Genomic DNA, 22944 nt, shown 5'->3' with positions numbered 1-22944 from the left:
GGAAGTATTCATAAAAAACCTGCTTTATTCATGTGAAAAATGTGTCAGTCAAATACTAAGCATCACATAATTATTCAACAGATTCTTGCAAATGTGTTTAAAGTCAAAGCCAAAAATAATATGATCACTGAATCCAGGAAACTAAAATTTTTCAGTCTAAAAGACTACTACATAATGTGGGACACCTGGTCAGTCAACTTTAAAAGCAAGCTTAAGAAAAGTAGAAATTGTCCTTGCAACATTTTGGGAAGGACAAACAAAAATTTAACATTGATCTACTTTGCTGTAGTTGAAATGTTTAACATTCCATCGAAAGCACTTCCTCTTGGTGGATTTTTAAATGAGACTTGAGCAGGTGTTTTTGAGTAAATGCCTCTTCGCAATATTCACACTGAAACGGCGTCTCGCCTGTATGATATCTCAAGTGATTTTTGAGTTGGTACTTAAACACAAACGGTCGGTCGCACTCGTCACAATAATACCTGTCATCGCTATGGATGTTCATGTGTGCTTCCAAATGCACTTTCGTATAAAACCTTTTATTACAAGTCTCACACGGGAAGGGCCTCTCGCCCGTGTGAGTTCTCAAATGCACCTTCAAACTTTCTTTCCTGGCGTATGATTTTTCGCAGTGTTCACACACGTGGGGTTTCACTCCCGTATGAATGACAATGTGAGACTCCATGTGCACAGCCTGGATGAAGCCTTTGCCACAATACTTGCAGCGAAAAGGCTTTTCTCCCGTATGCACCCGCTCATGTCTGCTCAGGCCACCAGGACGACTGAACGACTTATCACAGAATCTGCAGACGTAGGGTCTTTCCCCCGTGTGAACCCTCAAATGGCGTTTAAGGTCTTCTCGATTGATAAAGGCTTTCTCGCAACATTCGCACTTGAACGGCTTGTCGTCCGTGTGAATTTTCAAATGTGCTCTGAGGCTTGACATTTGAGTGAAGTCCTTCAGGCAAATTGAGCACAAATAGGTCGACACTTTTTTGGGTTGACCTCCTCCGGTGTGCGTTCTCATGTGGGTTAGAAGAGCTCGACTAGTGACATAAGATTTAGCACAGTACTCGCAAGCATATGTCCGCTCCCTGCGATGAGTATTCAAGTGCACTTTCAGGTATCCGGCCGATGTGAAAGTTTTGTCACAAATCATGCAGGCGTAAGGTTTTTCTCCCCTGTGCATTCTCAAATGCACTTCCAACTTTTTTTCATTAGGGAGAATTTTTTTACAGTACTCACAAGTAAGTGATGACGTCGTGTCCTCGCTGTGCGTGTACAAATGTTCTTTCCAAGTTTCTTCCGTATAAAAAGCCTCGGCGCAATGTCCACAAGTAAAAAGTTTATCATCTGCGTGAACTATCAAGTGATCATTTAAACTTTCTTCCGAATAAAACGTTTCATTACAGTATCCACACATAACTTCGTGCATTTGCAAATGAGTTTTCAAATCTTCTTCCACAGTAAAGGTCTCAGCACAGTGCTCACAGGTAAAAAGTTCACTTTCAGAATGGGATATCAAATGATTCTTCAAGTTTTCTTCAAAACTAAAGGTTTCAGTGCAATAGTGGCAAGAAAAAGGTTTCTCCTTCAAGTGACTTTCCAGATGTAATTTGCAACTTTCCGTTGAATCAAACGTCTCACCACAGTCCTCACACGTAAAACATTCACTTTCAGGATGGGTTTGCAAATGAGTCTTAAAGTTTTCTTCAAAACTAAAAGTTTCAGTGCAATAATCACAAGAATAACGTTTTTCCTTGATGAGACTTTCCAAATGCATCTTGCAGCTTTCCTCCGAATCAAAAGTCTCCCCACAATGCTCACACGTAAAACATTCACTTTCAGAATGGGTTTGCAAGTTATTCTCATAGTTTACTTCAAGACTAGAAGTTTCAGTGCAGTGATCATGAGGAAAAGGTTTCTCCTTTATGTGACTTTCCAAATGCATCTTGCAGTTTTCCTCCGAATCAAAAGTCTCCCCACAATGCTCACACGGAAAACATTCACTTTCAGAATGGGTTTGCAAATGAATCTCTAAGTTTCTTTCGAGACTAAAGGTTTCAGTGCAATGATCACAAGCAAAAGGTTTCTCCTTTGTGTGACTTTCTAAATGTATTTCATAGTTTTTCTCTGAACTAAAATTTTCAGCACAATGCTCACAAGTAAAAGATTCACCTTTAGAATGGATTTGCAAATGACTCTTCAAGTTTTCTTCCAGGACAAAAGTTTCAGAGCAGTATTCACAAGGAAAAGACTCATTTTTTACATGACTTTTCGAATGCATCAAACAGTCTTCTTCTGAGCTAAAGGTCTCATCACAATATTCACAAGTAAAAGATGCCTTTTCCGTGTGAGTTTCCAAATGAATTTTAAAGCTTTCCAATAAACGAAAGGTTTTACCACAATGCTTACAAGAATGCGGTTTTCCCTTTGCATGGGTCTGTAAATGGCTCTCCAGACTTTTGTCCCGACGAAAACTCTTTGTGCAGAGAGCACATGAATATTTTTTTTCTTTAGAACTCTTTTGTTCCTCTGAATTAGTAGAAATATTCTGTCCACTACATTGGCTATTAAGTTGATTAGAGTCAGTTAAACATGTGCTCATTTCTCTTAATTTTGAGAGAGAATAAATTGCTTCCAGTTCTTTTTCAGAAGCAAATTTTGCTTTAACATTCATCTTACAGAACTCCTCCATGACTATTAAATAATTTAAACGCTCAAAAAACTGTTTTACTGCTAAAATACAAATCTTTCACAAACTGGTGCGATAAAAAGTGAACTTCCTTTGATCATACAGATATTATACACAGACAGTGCTAAAATGTTTTCTAGTTTTCATAATTTCAAAAACACAAGGTGTGGATTTGAAAAACAATGAGCAAGAGTAACACAGCTTAGAGAAATAAACATATATTAAAATATTGATTTTCAAAATCAGTATGCTTCAGTTATTTCATTGAGAATGACTTTCAAAGAAGTAATGACCTAATTTATAAACTGGCATTTACTACCAAATTTTCTTCATGGGAAATGTGCTGACGTATCATTCAAAAAATTGAAGTGAAGAATGTTAAGTATGAAAAGAGTCAGGTATCCAAAAGAATGCATTCCTCTTTTGCTCCAATCGAGTGGAAAGTGAAATATTCAACCTAAAAAGAAATAAAATGTTTTTTGAGCAAAAGCAAAACAAAGTATAAAATTACCCGAAGAAAAAATATATTAAATAAGATAATTACACCAATAATAGGCTTCTTAACGACATTAAGTTGGTTTCAATTAGAGATGTACCGAATATTCGGTGGGTATTTGTGTATCGTATTTTCCTGCATATTATCTGCGGCGGCGTACAATCCACGAATAATACCATTTAATAAAAGCACACAGTTTCAGCAACTAAATGATAAGAAGTAACAGAAACATAGCCAAGGGGAGGGGGTCCGGACCCCCCGCCCTTCCTGAAAGGTCACTGTCCCCCTGCACTTACACAAACAGAATTTTCCCAAAAAAATATAATTAAATAAAAAATTCTTTTGTTCTAAATACTTTCATTAATCAACAACTTTCTCACGTTTAGTTTAGTGCAGAACAATAGAACCTCTGGGACTGGTGGGGGGGGGGAGGCGACAGAAGGCTTCAACCTGTGAAACGCGTCGCAGACCTGCCTAATAGACATTAGTCCCCTGCCCTGCAAGAAAATCGCCAGCAGCTATCCGAAAAGCAGACATTATCTTAGTGCCCCTCCTGCAAGAAATCACCAGCAGCTCATAAACAAACATTTATTGTCAACAAAAGATTGATGAGAGTCATGAATGATGAACATGTCGGAGACAGGAAATTTGTATAGGAATGTTTTTGTGGGAAAGTCATACAAAGAGGAAAGCGACACTTGAGATGTTTTTCTGAGTTTAATCAGAAACAGATTCTTTTTTTGTTGGACAGTTGTGGGGTCAGCTGCCCTTGTAATATAGCGCCATCTTTTTAGAAGGTGCCTAAGGCTCCTAGAGTTGTGGATAGTGCAGAACTCTGTTAGGTCGCACATTCACTTTCTCTATCGCTGCCATTGGTATGAGTCGGTTGCACGAATGTTATCCTCCAAAGTTAAAGGGAAAAATCAGAAGCAAAACGATAAACACATAAGAAAAAATTAGCCAACCCCCATTGGGTAAGATGTACTGCAGTTTTTTTTAATGTGTTTTTTTTTTTTTTTTTTTTTTTAAACAATATGAGCAATTTTATGCATTGTTTTCTCATTTATTTAAAATTTTGTTCGGACAAAAATAGCATCAAATATCATTTCATTTTTTAACCAATCAATTCAATTTATTTCACTCATAATTTTCATTCGTAACAATGATGGATTACTTATATCATTGTGTCCCGGAAGCTCGCAACTTTTATCATTCATCAAATGTCTTTCTACAACGTTGAAACTAATGTCTGTAAATTCGTTCTGAATATTTGTTAATTTTCATCACAAGGTAACAGTTTTTTTTTCTTTCACTCTTTCTGAGCAAAAATGTAACGAAAAGAACTAGAATTTTTGCAAATGTTTTATCTCTTGCGATTTTAAATATGATTTATAAAAAAGGGAAAAAAAATATGTATCTGGAAGTAGTAAAAAAAAAGAGATGAATAAATAAAGGTTAATACTAATGTAACAAAATTGATTTTAGTGATATCAAAGTTTAAAAAAAACAAAGAAACTGAATTAAAAAAAAAATTTAATGTGTTTGGTTTCTTTTAATTTTAAGTTTGGAATGATTAATGCATGTGTAAAGATATATAAGTTTAAAGATATATATTTCACAATGAAATTATTTTAAATCATTATTTTAAAATACTAACTGAATTGTGTTCATCACTAGGTCAAAAGGAAAAGTTATTAATTAGTTTAACTGAAAATATATATTTTCTTCTATCTTCTAGTTCCATTTTTCGAATAAAATACTATATAAAATTCGTGCCCCGTTGTCGCACCAATCGGATCATCTATAATGTCTACATGCAAAAATGAATTTAAAAAATAAATAAATAAATAAATAAATGAAAAATGTGGACATATGTGGTTCTTACATCAAAGCCCTTAATTGTAGACAATCATTGGTGACTTTAGGAAAAAGCCTTGACGTTACCAAAAGTAGAGTCAGGAGACACTTTCAAACTTAAAGTTCTAAAAATGCAACTTAAGGCTTCGTTTGGAAACAATAGGAGACATAAGGGGTGCGAGGTTCTGGTTTCTCGAAACTTTAATCATAAAATCTTTCTCAAATTTAAGTCAATATCAAATCCTTTAGCTTATTAAAGGGTTCAGGAGTGCTTTTTTGCGATTTAAAACCTTATTTAGGCTATCTTTGAGGACATAGAAGAGTCAGGATGTCCTTAGAAATTTTTTGTCATTGAAGATTTAAAAATACAGTTTTTTTTTTTTTTTTTTTTTGTATAGTGAAACGCCAAGATTGTGTGTACGTTGAAGTACTCGCAGTCTTAAGTTGAATACGTGTACTCTCACCAGGAAATTTTTCAAAATTGAAGGCCTAAAAACGTACTTCTACACTATATTTGGTGACATAAGGGGGAGGGTTCTGGGGCTTTACTGGAAAATTTTTTGACATCAAGGCTTCAAAAAAGTATAGGGGAAGTGATGAGAGATTCAGGAGCCTCCCTTCTAAGCCAAATTTTCATCCTGTATCAGATTCAGTTTATCGTAGTCCAGACTTGCTTTCCCGTATGCAATTCTGAGATGAAAGTATTCATAGCCATAATTTACAATAGATCAATGAAATCTCTTGCCAACTTACAGTATTTAGTGGAATCTGTAACAACAAGCTGAGTGAATGTTACCAATGTATTTTTCCAATTGGGTTAGCAATCTAGGATATTTTCCTCTCATATTTGTTGCCCCAATTCTAAATGGGAAATCAACAATTTTCGAGGTTGCAGAGAGCAAATTTTCGATTCCTCTCAAAAGTTTTTCCTTTATTCCAAGTGCTTATATTGTTGTCTTCTTGGCTATTACCCTTTTTAATAGTCTTAAATTTATTTTACCATGGAATTAATGCATAAAGATAGCTGGTCTATGACCGAAATATCATGTATAGCATTGTTGCCCAACCTACGGTCTGCGGACCACATGGGGCCCGTGAAACTGATCTATTTGGCTTGTTGTTGTGTTCAATGTTATGGAATGCAAAATATATTCTGAAAGCCAAGTATTAATGTATTGGTTTCTAAAAAACAGATCCAAAGTTCGTACCAATAAAATAGGCATGCAGTAATAATGTAAGCAAATTTTGGTTTTTAATTATCTTTAATTTTCCTTGTTTTCCCATTCTTTTTAGAAAAATAAATATATTTTATGTTTGTTCTGGCCCGCGATATCCCTCTTAATATGAGGTGTGGCCCAATCTAAAACCAAAAAAGGTTGGGCACCACTGAAGTACGAGGGCAAATCAAAACGTCTTTGCGGCTATTTTTTTAAGCCAAAATATGGCTGGGAATACAAAACGAATACGTACATTCCCAGCAGTGATAGTTCCTTTAACCGTACCAGCCGTATCTGCTTTTTGCTCAGAAGAGCAGAGCTGCTATCAGTCATTTAAGAAAAGTTATTCGTTTTCTATGGCGCAAAAGAGACAAACGTCCCTTGTGTCTCTCTAAGTCAGTCTCCAAGAGAGACTTTTCCCCGTGCGTGGGGAGTATTTACCTGAGAATTGCTATTTGCGTTTGTCCCTTGCCCCCCTCCCATAGAAAACGAATAACACTTCGCTATTCATAAGCTGTGGACGTCTGAAGAACTATCTTCATCTTAAATGACTGATAGCAGCTCCGCTCTTCCGAGCAAAAAGCAGATACGGCTGGTAAGGTTAAAGGAACTGTCACTGCTGGGAATGTACGTATTCCTTTTGTATTCCCAGCCATATTTTGGCTTATAAAAAATAGGCGCGAAGACTTTTTGATTTGCCCTCGTATATCATCAATCTCAGATCTATAGAACTTGTTCTGTTTTACTTTATGCATAATTTCGACTTGAATTTGAAATGCAAGAACTTATGAAATTTTCTTTGGAAAATTTGTTTGATAAAAAGGGTCAACTATTTAAGTTGGCTTCCCTAAGCAGTTAACCCATTCGGGGATCCCCGACTAGCCAACCTGGCCAGTCCGCCCCTGAATCACAGATACTTCAATCATTTCACAATTTAACTGGGAGATGCATCCTGGGTAATGTACAGACTCACAACTGCAACCCAGTTAGATACTTTAAGTTGTGCAACAAATTCCATATCTTAAAATTCATCCAATGCATCACTGTCAGACAATTCTTCTACAAAAAGAATAAAATCTTAAGTGTTTTTGAGGAAAAAGTGTCTGAGATAGTAATCTCATTCCATGATATTGCTTTGACACAGTCAGTATACACGTAGTGAATACTAAGCATTTTCTCAAACATTGGTGCAATGTTGCTGAATTATGCATGATCTCTTCTGATGATATGTATCCTTAATGTACACTTCTGATTAATGAAGAAGCCACAGATGCATAATGCTTGTGTAGTGATGTGGATTGGGTAAATACCCAAAAACTGGGTATATTACAAAAAAATGCAAAAACTGAATGGGAATTTTTTTTTTTATCTAAATACAAAATAATTGGTAAAACTGATACATACATATGTGTTACATAGTTTACAATATTTTTTTATTGAAAAACTTGATGAAATTATGCAAGAAACATATCCTGAACCAAAGAATCTTTCTTTTCAATGTCATAATGGGAGAAGTATAAGCAATTCAATGATGAACTTCAGAATTTCAAAATCTCAATCTAGGTTAGTCATATCCAAAATGAAAAAAAAAAGCAAGCATGAGGGATGTTTTCAAGAATAAACTGAGAAGTTATAAAGAATATGTCATTTATTTGTTTTATTGCTGTTTAAGTGATAACGTGGCAAATATAGAAACAGTTTTCACATTAACCAGCAAAAAGAAATCAAAATATTGTTTTCTGTTGCCTTGCTCATTTGCATTTGCTGATTTGCTCCCTGGTACTTCATGATGAAACTTTATTCAAACTATTTTTAATACACGAAATTAGTGATGTAGGGTGGAAAGGTAAGTATTTTTTTTTTGGGGGGGGGGGGGATTTATCCGAAGGTAGGGTAAATCCTCTAGCAATTGCGCATTTTGCAAAAAAAAATTAGGTGGTATCAAAAGGTGATGATTTTCTTTTTAAAACATAAACTTTTTAAAACATTTGAGACAGTATCAAAATTCCTTCCTGCTGCAAGCACCGCTATCTTCTTTTCTTTCTCATTAGCAGTTCTTTATCCTTTTGAACTAAACCCCAGCAGTTTCTTTCCTTTAGAATTAATTTTAAAATTTTTTAAACATCTTCAAACACATTTTACTGAAAAAGGATTGATCAAGTGTTTTTATGCTAAAATTTATGTTGTATTGCATTTAGTTTTAGTATTAAATAGTTTTGTTCTTTAAATTGAAACATTATCAAACAGCTGTAATGTCTCTTTTTTTCTCACACTTAATGCATATGCTTGAAAAACAATAAAAAGAGAAAGACAAAATATCAAAATTAATGTGTGCATACATATATATGAGATGCAGAATACGCCTGAACACTTGAACTAGATTTGAAGGAAATTTCTGCAAAAGATATAGGTAAATAAATAGTAATAATAAATTGAGCGATATTTTGTTACATTTTGATGTCATGCAGGGACATATTACTGGGTTATAAAAGACTAGGACCTTAAAAAATATGCTTACTTTTTTTTTTTTTTTTTGTAACCAGTTAAGCTTTTTACTTTTTGTAGAATGGCTTTTTATATCTGAAATTTGGCAAGCAGCATTGATTAGACATATCCAACACATTTAATGTGAATGTCATCAGGGGTCTGGCCAGAGCAAATTTGGGTCCGTTAACGGACCCTTCACAAAAACGGACCTTTCACAAAAATCCGATCAACCAAAACGGACCTTTCACAAAAATCCGATCAACCAAAACGGACCCTTCACAAAATTCTGGTAAACAAAAACGGATCTTTCACAAATTGTTTATTGAAAGAGCAAATCTCAAATTAAAATAATACAGCATATTTAAAGTTAAATTAGAGGAATCAACATATACAAAATCAGCTAATTTTACAAAAGGAAAAAAAAAAATCGGCACTCTTGTGATGCTCCTGCAAGCCATAAATAATTACTACCCCCAAATAAATATAATGCCTGTTGTTGGTTTCTTTGAAAGAAATTAACAGCTGAAAGTCAGTTTGGTTTATAATTTTGCTTGTTTGTGTTATGCAGCAGTGTTGTCGTAAACTTCTTTGGAAAATCGTCAACATTCTCTGAATAGGCGTAGTAAGCACTTTTCTCCCCACTCATGATTTAATCATCAATAATATACAGCAAAATGAATTTAGAACTACAAAGGATAGTATGGGTGGGGCAGATGTGATCCCTTCATATAGGGTTAAAAAATTTAAATTTATCACCACTTAGTGTCTGGTGGTGCGATGTTAAACTGTTATTTTGGGAGAAAGTTATATGGGTTTGGTTTTTCGATACTAAAAAGGATAATTAACTTTAAATAAACTTTTATTCACCGTTATTTTTTTCTATAGATGTCTACATTTTGAAAAACGCAATCTTTTTACATCCGATATGAGAATCATATTTTATTCTTTTTTTCAAGCTAACTTCGCTTTATTAGGATGCAAATAAATGAAAAGTCTCTTTATTTTTGTAACAAAGCTTATTTCAAGTTTTTATAGGGGAATTCCATTTTCTTTTATGAGTCAATAATTAAAATGCTGAATCGATGGTTTATTTTTTATTTTATTTATTTATTTATTTTTGCTTCAACTGTGTCCAGATATTAATGATATATTTATCATAGGACTCTAAAATGCAATTCAAAAGTAATTTTATCAAAAATATTTATTTTACAAGCTGTTTTTATACTTTTGATTCCTTCACTTTGAGGATTGCAATCTCTTTGCATCCGCTGTGGAAATCTGATTTTTTCGAATTTTCAATGTTTAGTACGCTTAGTTAAGAGGTAAACAAATAAAATATTTTTTTATTTTTGTGAAAATCACGGAGTTTATAAGGTTTGAACGAAACTCTGTGCTCTTAAACAGTGTCTTGGGTTAAAAAGTTAAATGCTGAACCCCTGCCTAATTTTTTTTCTTACAATTATTTTAAATACTATACAAAAAACATTTCTAGTATAATTTAACATGATGTAGAATGGTAGATAAATATTGATACTTGAGGGGTGCCCATCTCCCAGGGAGTGATACCTCCCCCTCCCTTCAAATACTAGAAAAAACACTCAAGAATGATATTCTCAACAGAAAAGAGAGAAAACACTCAACTTTAAGTGTCAATGATGCAGTTTCCACCATCTCAAGAGTCTAAACTTTCGTTTTTACAAGAAAATTTTTTTTTTTTAATTATTTGATTTTTCACAAAAATAATTGATTTTTCACAAAATTATTTTATTTTTCACAAAAAACGGACCCTGTGGAAAATCCTGGACAGACCCCTGGTCATATTAGATTGCTAAGTTGTTTCAAACAATAATAATTTTTTAAATATGTGATCAAAATGCAATTTTTAGGCAAAAATGTAGTATTGTTTTGTATATGGTTGGTTATATACATAGTGGAATACATACAGAAAAGTATTTTAGTTGAATATAAATTTTTGAAATAAATACCCGGGTATTTACCCCTAAAAATAAATACCCGGGTATCTTACATCACTATGCTTGTGGCATACCAATCACCACTATTCCAGCTTTTCTAGTACAATAGACCTCTGTTTGCAGTCATGGTTTGGTTTGGTTGAACTCCCCCCCCCCCCCCCCCCCCCCCCCGCTGTCATTTTACTTCCAGCTTTTAACACTAGAAAGAACGGAAGCGGTCATTTTGACCGCAAACGATTTTCGAATGCTCATATTTGCTGCGTTTAATTTTCAAACTCTTTTTCCTTCATTGACTTTTCCTAACTATTTATTAAGATCTTACAGCAGTAATTTTTTTTCTTTAGGATTACCCTTATAGTCGCTCTAGAAGTTTATACCTAGAAAGACTGAATACAGTCATTTTGACCGCTAAGTGAACCTTTCTTTATGCATCCGTTTTCTGCCTTTTTCTCTTATCAGTTGTGTGTACTATGGACTATTGTTAGTTGTCAGGGTGAGTAATGTTCTTTTGAGCTTGAGTAGTACTTGCTGGTCAGGTTTAATTCTTTGAACTGTTAGGAAAATGCGAAACACCTGCTGGTTGCATGGTTTCAGTTTTCTATCTACACAGGGTGGGCCAATCCTGGTTACGGTTGTGACACAATGCACAACTTAATCAGATGGCATGCAGCAGTTATGCTTTTTAAAAGCACTTCTAAAGTTTTAATATTTAGCTCTTACCTCAGTGTACAATATGTAATTCATTTTTTTTGTAAATTTAATTATTTTCCATTAAAAAAATATTAATTTAGTGCTGTTACGGTTGTGACCCAAAAAGTGCACACTGTTTTCCAAGTCTTTTTCAATCCTTATTTTGTGCCCCCTGAGAAAACATAGAATAAATAAAAAACTGAGTGGCTTACATAGGATGCTTAGTTTATCATTTATAGTTGTTTGGAGATTTTTTTTTTAGTTTGTGAGAGAAAAATTAGACAGTTAATGTTCGGTTGTGACAAGTGTGTTACGATTGTGACAGAGTACATATAATAAATGAAGTTTGTAAATATGTGTGAATATTAGTCAATTTTTTTTGCAGATTTACAACATAAAATAACTTAACAGATAATATAACACTTAAATTAAGTAAAATAAGCCATTGACTTTGTGAAAAAAAGTTTTATTGTACTTCAGTATGTGTTATCCAAAAGCAAAATATTTAAATACTTTCCTTGAACAAGAATTGTCCCCTGGTTCCGGATGGAATAGGTGCACTAATTTTTTTTACCACATTCTTTAATCGATAAAGTATTTTATCTTCTTTTCTGGGCCATTTATAATGGCCTTCTGCTTTGTGCATTACATTCACTTCTGCTTCTTTTTTTGTGATTTTAGTAACAATTCCAGGATATCTAGAATCATCATACTGCACAATCACCCAGTCATTTTCCTTTAAATCAAAATGGATAATTTCTTCATCAGAATGTTCCATTTCACTATCTTGACTTTCTTCATTATATTCTTTTACGACTACCTGAGATAGGGAGCTTGTAAATGTGATACCTACATTCAATGTACCATGCTTTCCTTTAACCGGAATAGCATGGTGTATTGATTGTGTGTTTTCAATGGGATTAATCTTGTTCCATCTTTGGTCTAACATATCAATGTTTTTTTTCACATCAGTTTCAGTAACTAAAAGTACTGATATCGATTTTGTTACTTCCCGAGCACACATTACAAATTCTTGTGCGTTGCGGACCACTTATTTTTCGTGTCAAGACTGCTGTGGCAACTGCTCTCTTAATGGTACCCACCAATGCCATCGACAGCTCCCTTGCCATGAGATGTGGCAAAGAAAGACCACATGCAGTCTAGGCCAAAATCTTCTTGAAAAAAACATAGATTTAGCAGATTGAACTTGTTTTTAAATTGGGCAGATGAACCATCTGAAAATACATGAACTTTTGTAAGGTTGGGGTATTTGGACTTAAGAGAACTTGTAAGAGCCTTTAAGAAAGTCCAAACAGCATATTTTCCATGAGTCATGTAGTCGGGACACGACCACATATGAGTCACACCTGTTAGACATCCAAACTACTGTTGTAAAAATAGTTATCTGATCATTTGCCCAATGAGCAGATTGAATCTCATCTTGCGTGAGAACAGCATAATTTTCCGAGAAATCTAACTGTATAATAGCTTCATTAGTTTCAATATTTTCTCTTGCTTGCTGAAATAATTGATCTTGCAATCTCTGTACATAGCAGTGAGATTAAATATTTAGGAAACTCCTCAGTTATTTTTGAAACTAAAGTTTCTAATGTATCGCCTTCCTCATTCCCATCAATTATTCTATCTCTTCCTTCTATTTTCTTCCAAGTCTTCCAGGAGACTTCAGCAGCAAGCTCAATTTCATCTAATGCGCCAAGAAGAACTTCCATTACCCTATTTTCACATGCCCCACAGTTACTAAGCATGCAATCCTCATTGTATTGACTGCAGACAGATAACTCGATTAATTCCCAAGCTTTCAAATGTAGATTAGGAACTGCTTTTATAACATGTAATCCATGTTGGCATGATATTTGCAAACGCAGACGTTATGCGGCATTTTAGATGATGGTAGGACATGCTTTGGTCGCATTTCAAAAAACTTTGTTCTGCTGACATAAATGTCTGGGTATTCTTCACAAAAAATAGCCCGAGCTTCATCTATGGTGGTAAACATATGGCGTCGCTGCTTGAGGATCCTTCTTCCAGTTTCATCATCTTTGATAGAAATATAGTCTTTTTTCCCAGGGGCTTGACGGCTGATGTCTTCTCTCTCAAAAAACTTGGACACTAATTCTAGATTTTCTGCTGATTGCATTGCCTTTTCATTTTTTGTTGGAAGTAACACAACACTGTTTGCAAAACTGTTTGCTAAATATTGAACAACTGCTAGCTTCTTACTTGGACTTTCTGGCAAATTTTTTCCGAGCGCGAACAACTGCTTTTTTAAAAGTAGATTCAGCACGATAGCTTCCAATGGGACTATCAACACAAGTACTGCCGACCAATTTTTTCTTTTTCATCTCACGGCACTTTTTCTGTCTTTTATTTTGACTAAGTTTTTTCTTTTTTACTTCAGCTTTTAAGACCCTCTTTGATTTAGTGGAGAGTTTAAGCTTTTCCTGTACTCGCCTTTGGCGACTTCTTTCCTTTTCCTTTTTGAGATATTCAGCACGCTTTTCTGGATTCTGCTTCACACGTTCTCTATACTGTCTAACTCTTTCTACCGAAGACTCCATTTTAAATAAATCTGCAAATTAAACATATTTTTAAGACATTTGCTCATGTTTCCTCACATCATGTTCAACTTTCTGTTTCTCAATTGATAACTATAACTTAAAGTATAACCCTTTAAACTATAACTTAATTACTACTTTTTTAAGTCAGTTTTTTAAAAATAAATTGTGTTTATAACCTTATTTTGAAAAATAAAAAAGTTGGAACTTTACACTCAATAGATATAAGAAAGTCCTTAATTAGCTTTAACATAATTTTAAACTTAAATACTGATATTCACAATGTAAGCAGTAGAAAAATATTGCATTGTCACAACCGTAACAAAGAAAGGTCACAACCGTAACAATCAATTTGTCACAACCGTAACACTAATTAAACACATTATTTATTAATGAAAACAAAATTTGGTATATTAATAATGTCAAACACATGTGTCTGATTACTTTCAAATACAGAACACGTGTTATGAAACAGTAAAAATCAAATGAATGGAGTATTTCTAGTTAAAAGCAAACTTTTTGTTACGGTTGTGACATTCAATAAGGTTATTTTAAACTTAAAATTACTCACCTTCTTTTTTAAAGTTTGAACTTTTTGTTATAGAAACAGCTTTAAAAATGTTCTAGCTATCACATATGGAGGAGGCAGCCATCTTGAAATTCATTAAATGTAAACAACTGCTGTTGCCAAACACACATGTACTATGTGCATTGCAAATGGCGCTTGTAGCTTATTCTGAAGAGGCTTCATTGTTGCCAACTTTTTAAAAATAATATTTTTGTTATGAAATAATGAAAGTAGACATTCCAAGGTTTAATTTGATGTATTACTTGTACATATTATGTATGTTTTATTTTGAGTTGTATGTTCACCTTTTCTCAGGATTGACCCTTATACAAACAAAGATCGCGATAGGCGGGCCACTTGTAAAATTTACAGGGGTCGATCCAGGTTTTATTTTTTGGGTCCTCATTTTGTGAAAAAGCAAAATATTTTTGTGAATTTTCTTTACTTTTGTAAAAAAGACCTTCTCATGATTTTTTTCTTGGAAAAGATTATATTAAAGCATTTTTAGCTGTCGTATCGTTATAGAAAAGCCCTAGACAGATTTCAGGGGTGATTGCAAGTTCTTGAAGAATACCTGAAAGCTGTCAAGAGAAAATGTGCTGGGGGAGGGGGGAAGTAAGACCCTTAACATTTTATTCGTAATTTGACACATACATTACATTTATTGCTTTTTACAAATATAGGGGAGAGTCGGGTAAGTTGGAGACCCTAAGACTTTTTACATTTCTAAGACAGAACTAACTACATTTGAAAAAATATTTTTGTACTAATATCTTCGTACAACTATTGCCTAATGACAGTTTATTTCCCTGCCATGTAAACAATTTATATTTTTGTTAATCTTGCTTTTTTACTCCCATCACAAAGTATCCATCTTACCCGATGGTGCGGGTAAGATGGATACCAGTGGAGGGTAAGATGGCGATTACGTAGTTGATTCCATTTGACAAAATAAAATAAACTCGTTATGTCAAGTATAAGAACTATATTTTATTTTATGCCCAAAATTATGAATTTCCAAAAAATTATGAACAAAAATCACATATCCAAGACTTCTTTTTTGCTTCGGAATTTGACAGTCCAGTACAAGCCGCATGAGCCCACTTGTGGCATTTTGCACAATTGAACCACAGTTCATTTTTTCCGAAGTCATCACATATGATGCATACTTCATCGACTTCTTCATCTGAGTTATCATCTTCGTCCATGTAATGTATGGATACGGAGGAATCTGATGAATAGTCAAAATAAGTTTTTGAGCATTTTTTCTTCTCTACGACCTTAGTTTTATTCTCTACGACCTTAGTTTTTTTCTTTCCTTTTTTTGCTTCTCTTCTTTCCTTTTGCTTCTTCCTTTCTAATAAATATTCTTTTACAGGCGAACTTGTGGCATGTAGCGATGGAGCTTTAGTCCTTTGTTTCTTTACCTTTGGGGGAGCTAAAGGGAGTACCAGGATATCGGGGGCATTAGATGGACCAGCAACAGGTTGGATATCGGAGGCATTAGAAGGACCAGCAATAGGTTGGGTGTCGGCATCATGAATTTCGGAACTAGATGTGGCATAAGCCGCTGTTGTCACAGCAGGTTCAAATTCTTCAGCTGAGAAAATTTGTGAATTGAGGGGAACAATCCCCGCTGCTTCAAATCCTTTCACTGCGTTATTTAGCGTAGCCGCTTTGGCATACGCTTTGTGAAAGAGGCTAGGTACATTCTTCACAGCAACAGTTTGGCCAGGATTCATAGTTAAAAAATCATTGCACACATTACTGTAGGCAGTTTTCAAAGGACCGAAGAAACTGACGTCCAAAGGCTGCATCCGGTGGGTTGTGTGCGGGGGAAAACCAAGGAGAGTGATAAAGTTGTCCCTGCAAAAATTTACTGCTTCTAGGGTTATGTGTGATGCGTGATTGTCCATCAACAGCAGAATCTGATTGTCAGCTGAAGGTCCTACATTTTTTTTAAAATGGCTCAGCCATTCCAAAAATATTTTGGCATTTATAAAGCTGGAGTCTGGATTGCAGGCAGCTTGGGATCCAGGTGGTGCATCATGCAGCAAATAATCTTGCATGCGCACTCTTTTAAAAATAAAAAGTGGAGGCACATAATGTCCAGTTGCGCTGACACAGCAGACCACACTCACATTTGAGCCTCTCTCAGCCGAAGATACTTTAACCACCCGTCGTTTGCCTGTTGGTGTTATAATGAGAGGGGATTTTGTTGGTACAGTTGAGCAACCTGTTTCGTCAACATTGTAAATCTGGTGTGGCTCATATCTGTGTTTCTTCATAATTTCAGTCAATAAATTAAAGAAGTTTTGCACACTTACTTCATTAAATGCTGCTAATCTTGCCACTGAGGTCGCCTCTGGCTTACGTAAAGATAAATTAAATTTACTTAAAAAGTTGCTCACAAAATCTTTTCCAGCCATCCTTTCTTCTTTATTAAATCGATGTTCTATTTTTAGATGTTCAGCATAATCAAATGCGATTCTTGCAAAATCTTTCTTTGTCAAACCAAATGCACGTCTGTCTATATCTGTAACATAGGTTTTTAGCAAGAGTAATTGTTCCTCAGTAAAAGTATTCTTAAATCTTCCAGCGTTCTCAGGAAATGGCTCTTTGTTCTTCCTTTTATCCACATAACGCCGAAGAGAAGTTTGAGGCAGAGAATATTTTTTTGCTGTTGTTAAAATGAATGCTCCTCTTAGTACCTCTTCAACAGCTTTATCCATACCTTCTTTGGACCAAGATTGTCTTTCCGTAATCCTTTTATTTTTCCCCATCGTTTTGTTTCTAAAAAAATAAAGTTATAATCACTTTAAGGATGCTGTCATCAGTTATGACTTTTACCCCCCTTTAAACTATCCAAGAAAAGAAAAGTTGATTGATATCTTTAATATGCCTCAATTCATTGTAGAAGAAAAATACGAATAAAAATAAAGAATTCTTTTTTTTATTTAAACAAATACCTAGTCAAATTTTTTAAACATTTAAAAATATTTTTTTAAGTAATTAAACAAAATAAAAGTAAAAAAATGTCTTAAAATCTAGTTTTTACAGATAATATGTAATCCTTATAGGCACAAATATTTGATTTGAGACTAGTAAATTGCCTGCTTTTTATTTGCGTGTAAGATAGAGACCACCATCTTACCCGCCATCTTACATATCCATCTTACCCGACGACGTCATGTCGAAATTAAAGTACAAAACGAGAATAAAATTAACCGTATTTTAACTTAAAAGCAACATTATATCATTAATCGAGAAGACTAATTATGTATAAAATTGAAGAAAAGCCCAAAACACTCACCAATTTAACGCAATCCACTAATGAAAAGGTTGACAAATTTAGATATGTTCACGCTGAAATAACAAAACACAAAATGGCGGCAGTTAGTTATTTTTCCACGCTAGGAATGTAATTCAATTGAAAGATGGCCAACACTGAAGCATATATCCCAATAAGGGGCTGCCATCTATCGCAAATAAAGAGAAACATTCAAGTCACCATCTTAGCCGCCTCTCCATCTTACCCGACTCTCCCCTACATATGCAAGGCACACTTTCTTAAGGTGAAAGTCAGATTTAAGGTCACAACAGATTTCCTGCTAGCCCCTCTCAAATACTTTAAGAGCATTGAAAATTGCACATGCTGCTGAACGTAATGATAACTCCTAATAAATACAATATGAACAGACTCAAAGATATCACATATTTCTTAACACAGAAGTGAAATACTCATTAAAGATTCCATGTATGTGTTTGAAAAACTTAAAAGTAATTAAAACCCAAAAAAATACTGCACCAGCATTCAGCGTTTAATTTTTTGACTTTTGACGTTCTTACAGAGTAGGTATTTCGTTTAAAACTTTGCAATTTAATGAAGTTAATAAATATATAAGAAATTTTATTTGTTTGCCTCTTAACAAGGTACAGTAAACATCAAAAATGCGAAAAATTCGTTTTACCATGGCCGATGTAAGGAAATCAAGATCTTCAAAACAAATAAAAATATAAAAAACAGCATGTAAAATAATTTTATTTTAAGTAAAATTATTTTAGAATTGGATTTTGAAACTCAACACAAATTAATACTAAATATATATTGCGTAATCAAAGCAAAATTTAAGATTTTCCTGAAAACAAGCTACCAATCACAAGTGTCCCTCTCCCGTCCCCCCTCTGACGCTCTCAAGCAAAAACACCTCACGCAGCAAGCAAAAAGATAAGATGGGGGAAGGTGGAAGAGGCTCCCGCGTAGATGTGTACACATTTGCGGTTAAAAAATATTGTGAAAAGGCTGCCTTTTTATAAATTTTTGTGAAGGGGTTGCTTTTACGACGCGGAATTTTGTGAATGGGGACGCTTTTGCGATGGGGAATTTTGTGAAGGGGGGCGCTTCTGCGGCGCGGAATTTTGTGAAGGGGCTGCGAAGCGGCCCCAATTTGGCGCTGGATCGACCCCTGATTTAGTATCTCCGACTCGTTCCATTGTGTCAACCTTATATTCCCCATTGCTTGTTGATTGTATTACTTCTCCAGGATATAGCTCTCCATCATAACTCACACTGACCCAGTCCCCTGCCTTAAGATGTTCTGGAACAATAAAGTGTCCAATCATAAGTATAAGGAAACAAAGCTACAAAGTAATTTTAATGTAAACTTTTTAAAAATGTCTAACTTACCAACTGTATCAGCTTTATTTTCTGATTGGGAACTATTCTTTTTAGGTCTCGTTTTTCTTGTTGCAATCGTAAAATGTTTGCAGTAGTTAAGAGGTCAAACAATACAACTTAATCTCCTAAAATTTAGCTTGGTTGGTTTTTGACTGCAAGACCAGGACAATTGGTGAACTTTCATAGTGCCTGGAAAGGGCTTATCAACCTGAGACAAGCGTTTGTCTATATTTACTATGTTATTAGAGTCTACAATTTCTATAGAAACTCCTTATACGTCCGTCTTTAAGATTTTAACAAATTTTTGAAAATTTTCAATGTCTTTTCCTTGTGCTACTAACCTGTCACCAGTTCGTTTTATTACTCCTCCAATTCCATCGGGTGCCCCTTTACCGTGCCCAGCTTCGGTGAAATTCCAGGTAAGTTCTTTGATTGAAGGGAAATCTTCTTTCAAACTTTTACGAAGGATGGTAAACATGGTTCGATTTCTATATTGACTAGTAGGACTGTCACTTAAACCGTGAAATGTTGTGATATTAGGATGTTCTTGTAGATGTTGCTTGATTATTGGATGAATGTGAGCCCAAATTGCTGCAGCATCATGCCTAAGAGATTCTGAAGCAGTGCAAAAAGATTTTGAATTTAGGTTTCCATCTGAATCTCTGAAATACATGATTCCCGTGTGCAGTGTAACTTGTTGTCCACCAACAAAATGAACAGACTGTATTTCAGCCTCATATTTGCAAACATAGTTTTTGCTGAAGTCAACATGCAAGAGAATCTCATGTTTTAAATTTTTTTTCAATTCTTGGATTTCATTGTGCTGATGGTATTGATTTACAATGTGATGCATAAATTTTGTAACTGTTCTTCAAATTCATGTACCAATTCCTCAATAGTAGATGTTAGCTCTAATTCTGCTGTTTTACGACATATCTTGTGTTGCCCACTTTTTTTGTCAAAATATGACTCTCGTTCAGTTTTCCATTGCACAAACGAACATTTCAAATTCTTATCGAAATTTTCAAACTTAACTGAAAATTTTTTGCAGTTGGCGCAGTTACTTTGTAAGCAAGAAATTGATTTTCCGTCACAGCAGATTTTGTCAATTACATTATTAATGCTTTTATCAGATAAAACACCTAATTGATTTAGTTTATTGCAATTAAAAAACTCATATTTGCATGAATGATACAGAGGCAAGTATCTCTATTACTAACCTTTGGTGCAACGATCCAAAATGGTAGCAGCCTTGTAAATGAAGTATAACTCAAGTTATGTTCTGGATACCTCTGAATGAATTTTTGTGTAGATTTAACAATGGTGTCATCTAAAAATCTTTTCTGGTGTTTTGTTTTTGATTTGGTTATACAATCTTTTTTCCCAGGGCACATTCTCGAATTCAAATCTTCTGACAAAAATTCTTTGACCTTACATCTTAATGTATTTGTTATTACTAAACCAGTTCGTTGTTTACGACCATATTTCAAGCCATAAAAGTCCTTAAGTTTACATGCCACCTGGTTAGATTTCTTAGCTGGTAAGAAATTCCTTGATTCTTTTAATAATTTGTACTTTTAAAAAAAATCTCCTTGCATTATTCTTTTGAATGCCTGTTTTGCTTTTTCACTTTTTAATTTACGGTATCCAATGGTCAATTCCTTCGTAATGACTTCACCAAATAACAATTTCTTTTTTACTTCTGAGGTAATGTTTGAATTTTTTGTCATCTTTTTCACTTTTGATCGAGGAGTATCTTGATTCATTTTATCTTGAAGTCTGTAAAGCCTTTTCTTATATTTATCTGCAGTTCTGCGTGCCTTTAGTAATTCTTCTTTGGTCTTTTTTAACTGTCTAACAACTTTTGCTCGATCCCTTCCCTTATGAAAATGGTTTATAGAATTCTATAAAAAAATTCTATAGGAATACCTATATAGAATCTTATAGAATTATGGCCCAATTTTCTATATGCCGTTTTCTATAGAATTCTATATATAGGTATTCCTATAGAGCCTCTATAGCTCTTCTTATAGAACCTCTATAGGTCTTCCTATAGAACCTCTATAGGTCTTCCTATAGAGCCTCTATAGCTCTTCTTATAGAGCCTCTATAGATCTTCTTATAGAGCCTCTATAGCTCTTCTTATAGAGCCTCTATAGCTCTTCTTATAGAGCCTCTATAGCTCCTTATAGAGCCTCTATAGCTCTTCTTATAGAGCCTCTATAGCTCTTCTTATAGAGCCTCTATAGCTCTTTGTATAGAGTCTCTTTAGCTCCTTATAGAGCCTCTTTAACTTTTTATAGAGCCTCTATATATACTCTTAAGAGCCTCATAAAACAAAAGTGCAAAGCTATATGCATAACCAATATGTTTGATGCAACAAAATATGGAGAGCCCTCCCCAGAGGACAACAGTGAAATTTAATAGGTCCTAGTGCATTTGTTTCAATTCCTTGGGCCCCTTCAGGCTGTGTACCCAGACCCAGGTCAGATCTATAAAAACTTAACTTTAATTTTAGAACATCTTTATTAATAAAGTAAAGAAATGATGCAGAATAAGAAAAAAAAATACAGCAATGCCTAAACTCATTTTGATAAACTTTATTTTGATATCAATGCATACATTGACAGACATTTTATAATCGTGAAAAGCTTAATCCGTAATATGTTTCTTGGAAATTAAAGCTTCCATAAAAAAAGTCATTTTCAATTTTGATGCAGTTTGTAGCTTTAAGTTTGCTTTTTACTCATGACAAAGTTTGAAAAAGTAAGTACCGTACTTGCTAATGAGGCAAAATGCAATGGAAAAGACTGGCATGCAAAATTCTAAATCACTGTATCTCTTCAATGATTCCCAGCGCATTCTGCTGGTGATGTATTGTTTACGATTGCGTCAGAATAATCTGATACACGTTGGCTGTTAGAAATGAGATATCTTAACAGAAAATGTAACCACCTTTTCTGCAGAAACTTGCTATGAGTTTTAAAGTTCTTCAGCTGTCAAAAACTTATTAGTGATGTCTGCACTATTTGAGAAATGTCTTTGTAGTACATCTAAGGACATATCCAATGGGTTTAGAACTATATGTTTCACTTATTTATAGAGTTCAATAGTATTATTCTTTTCCTCCTAAGACTTATTCCTTATGCTTGTACGTATTTCGTCGTCATGTTCATCAGTAATTTTCAAGTAAATAATTTGGTTTTGCATGTATTACTCCAAACCGTTTGATTAAATTAAATTTCTATTATTGCAATATATAGTTATGTAATAGCTTTTAAATTTTATTACTCCTTATAAATTTAGAAGATTATATCTTACTGAAGGTTATATTTCTTGAATTTTATCATAATTATTTTGATTATATCTTTTAAATTTCATTAATAAAAGTTAGTTGCTTCAATGTGTGATTAACATTATTTTAATAGTTAATGTATTCCTTTTCATTTGGTTCAATGCAAGGAATTTTGAAATCCTTGTTTATGTAATTCAGCACTGCGTTCCAGATATTTCACATCCTAATGTTAAATCTATGAACTTACCTTGTTTTAGCATTAAATACATAGTTTAATAATACCTTTATTAGTACAAGTGTTACCTATAACAATGTATTTAACAGCCTCGTTACTCTTGCTTTTAACCATTCAGATGGTGCAACAGCCGATTTTTATTAGTCATGTTGACTCAAGAGGCAATGAGAAGCAAGC

The 22944-nt window shown here is 34.1% G+C and overlaps 2 protein-coding genes across 2 annotated transcripts in view; one reads left to right on the top strand and one right to left on the bottom strand.

Annotated features, from left to right (window-relative positions):
- LOC129229417 (ubiquitin carboxyl-terminal hydrolase MINDY-2-like) overlaps positions 1-22944 on the top strand; it is a 111501-nt gene that overhangs the window by 14619 nt on the left and 73938 nt on the right. The window lies entirely within an intron of this gene.
- LOC129230313 (zinc finger protein 271-like) overlaps positions 28-22944 on the bottom strand; it is a 32864-nt gene continuing 9947 nt past the window's right edge. The window contains exons 4-7 of the mRNA XM_054864712.1: positions 19631-19958; positions 15987-16153; positions 12129-12235; positions 28-2378 (exon numbers count right to left, since the gene is read on the bottom strand). Of these exons, the coding sequence (XP_054720687.1) occupies positions 299-2378; positions 12129-12235; positions 15987-16153; positions 19631-19958 (2682 nt within the window). The 3' untranslated portion in view covers positions 28-298. The remainder of the gene's footprint in view (positions 2379-12128; positions 12236-15986; positions 16154-19630; positions 19959-22944) is intronic.

The sequence above is a fragment of the Uloborus diversus genome, chromosome 9 (genome assembly GCF_026930045.1).
Source record: "Uloborus diversus isolate 005 chromosome 9, Udiv.v.3.1, whole genome shotgun sequence".
NCBI classification, from domain to species: Eukaryota; Metazoa; Arthropoda; class Arachnida; order Araneae; family Uloboridae; genus Uloborus; species Uloborus diversus.
This window is presented reverse-complemented; position numbering and strand designations above follow the sequence as displayed.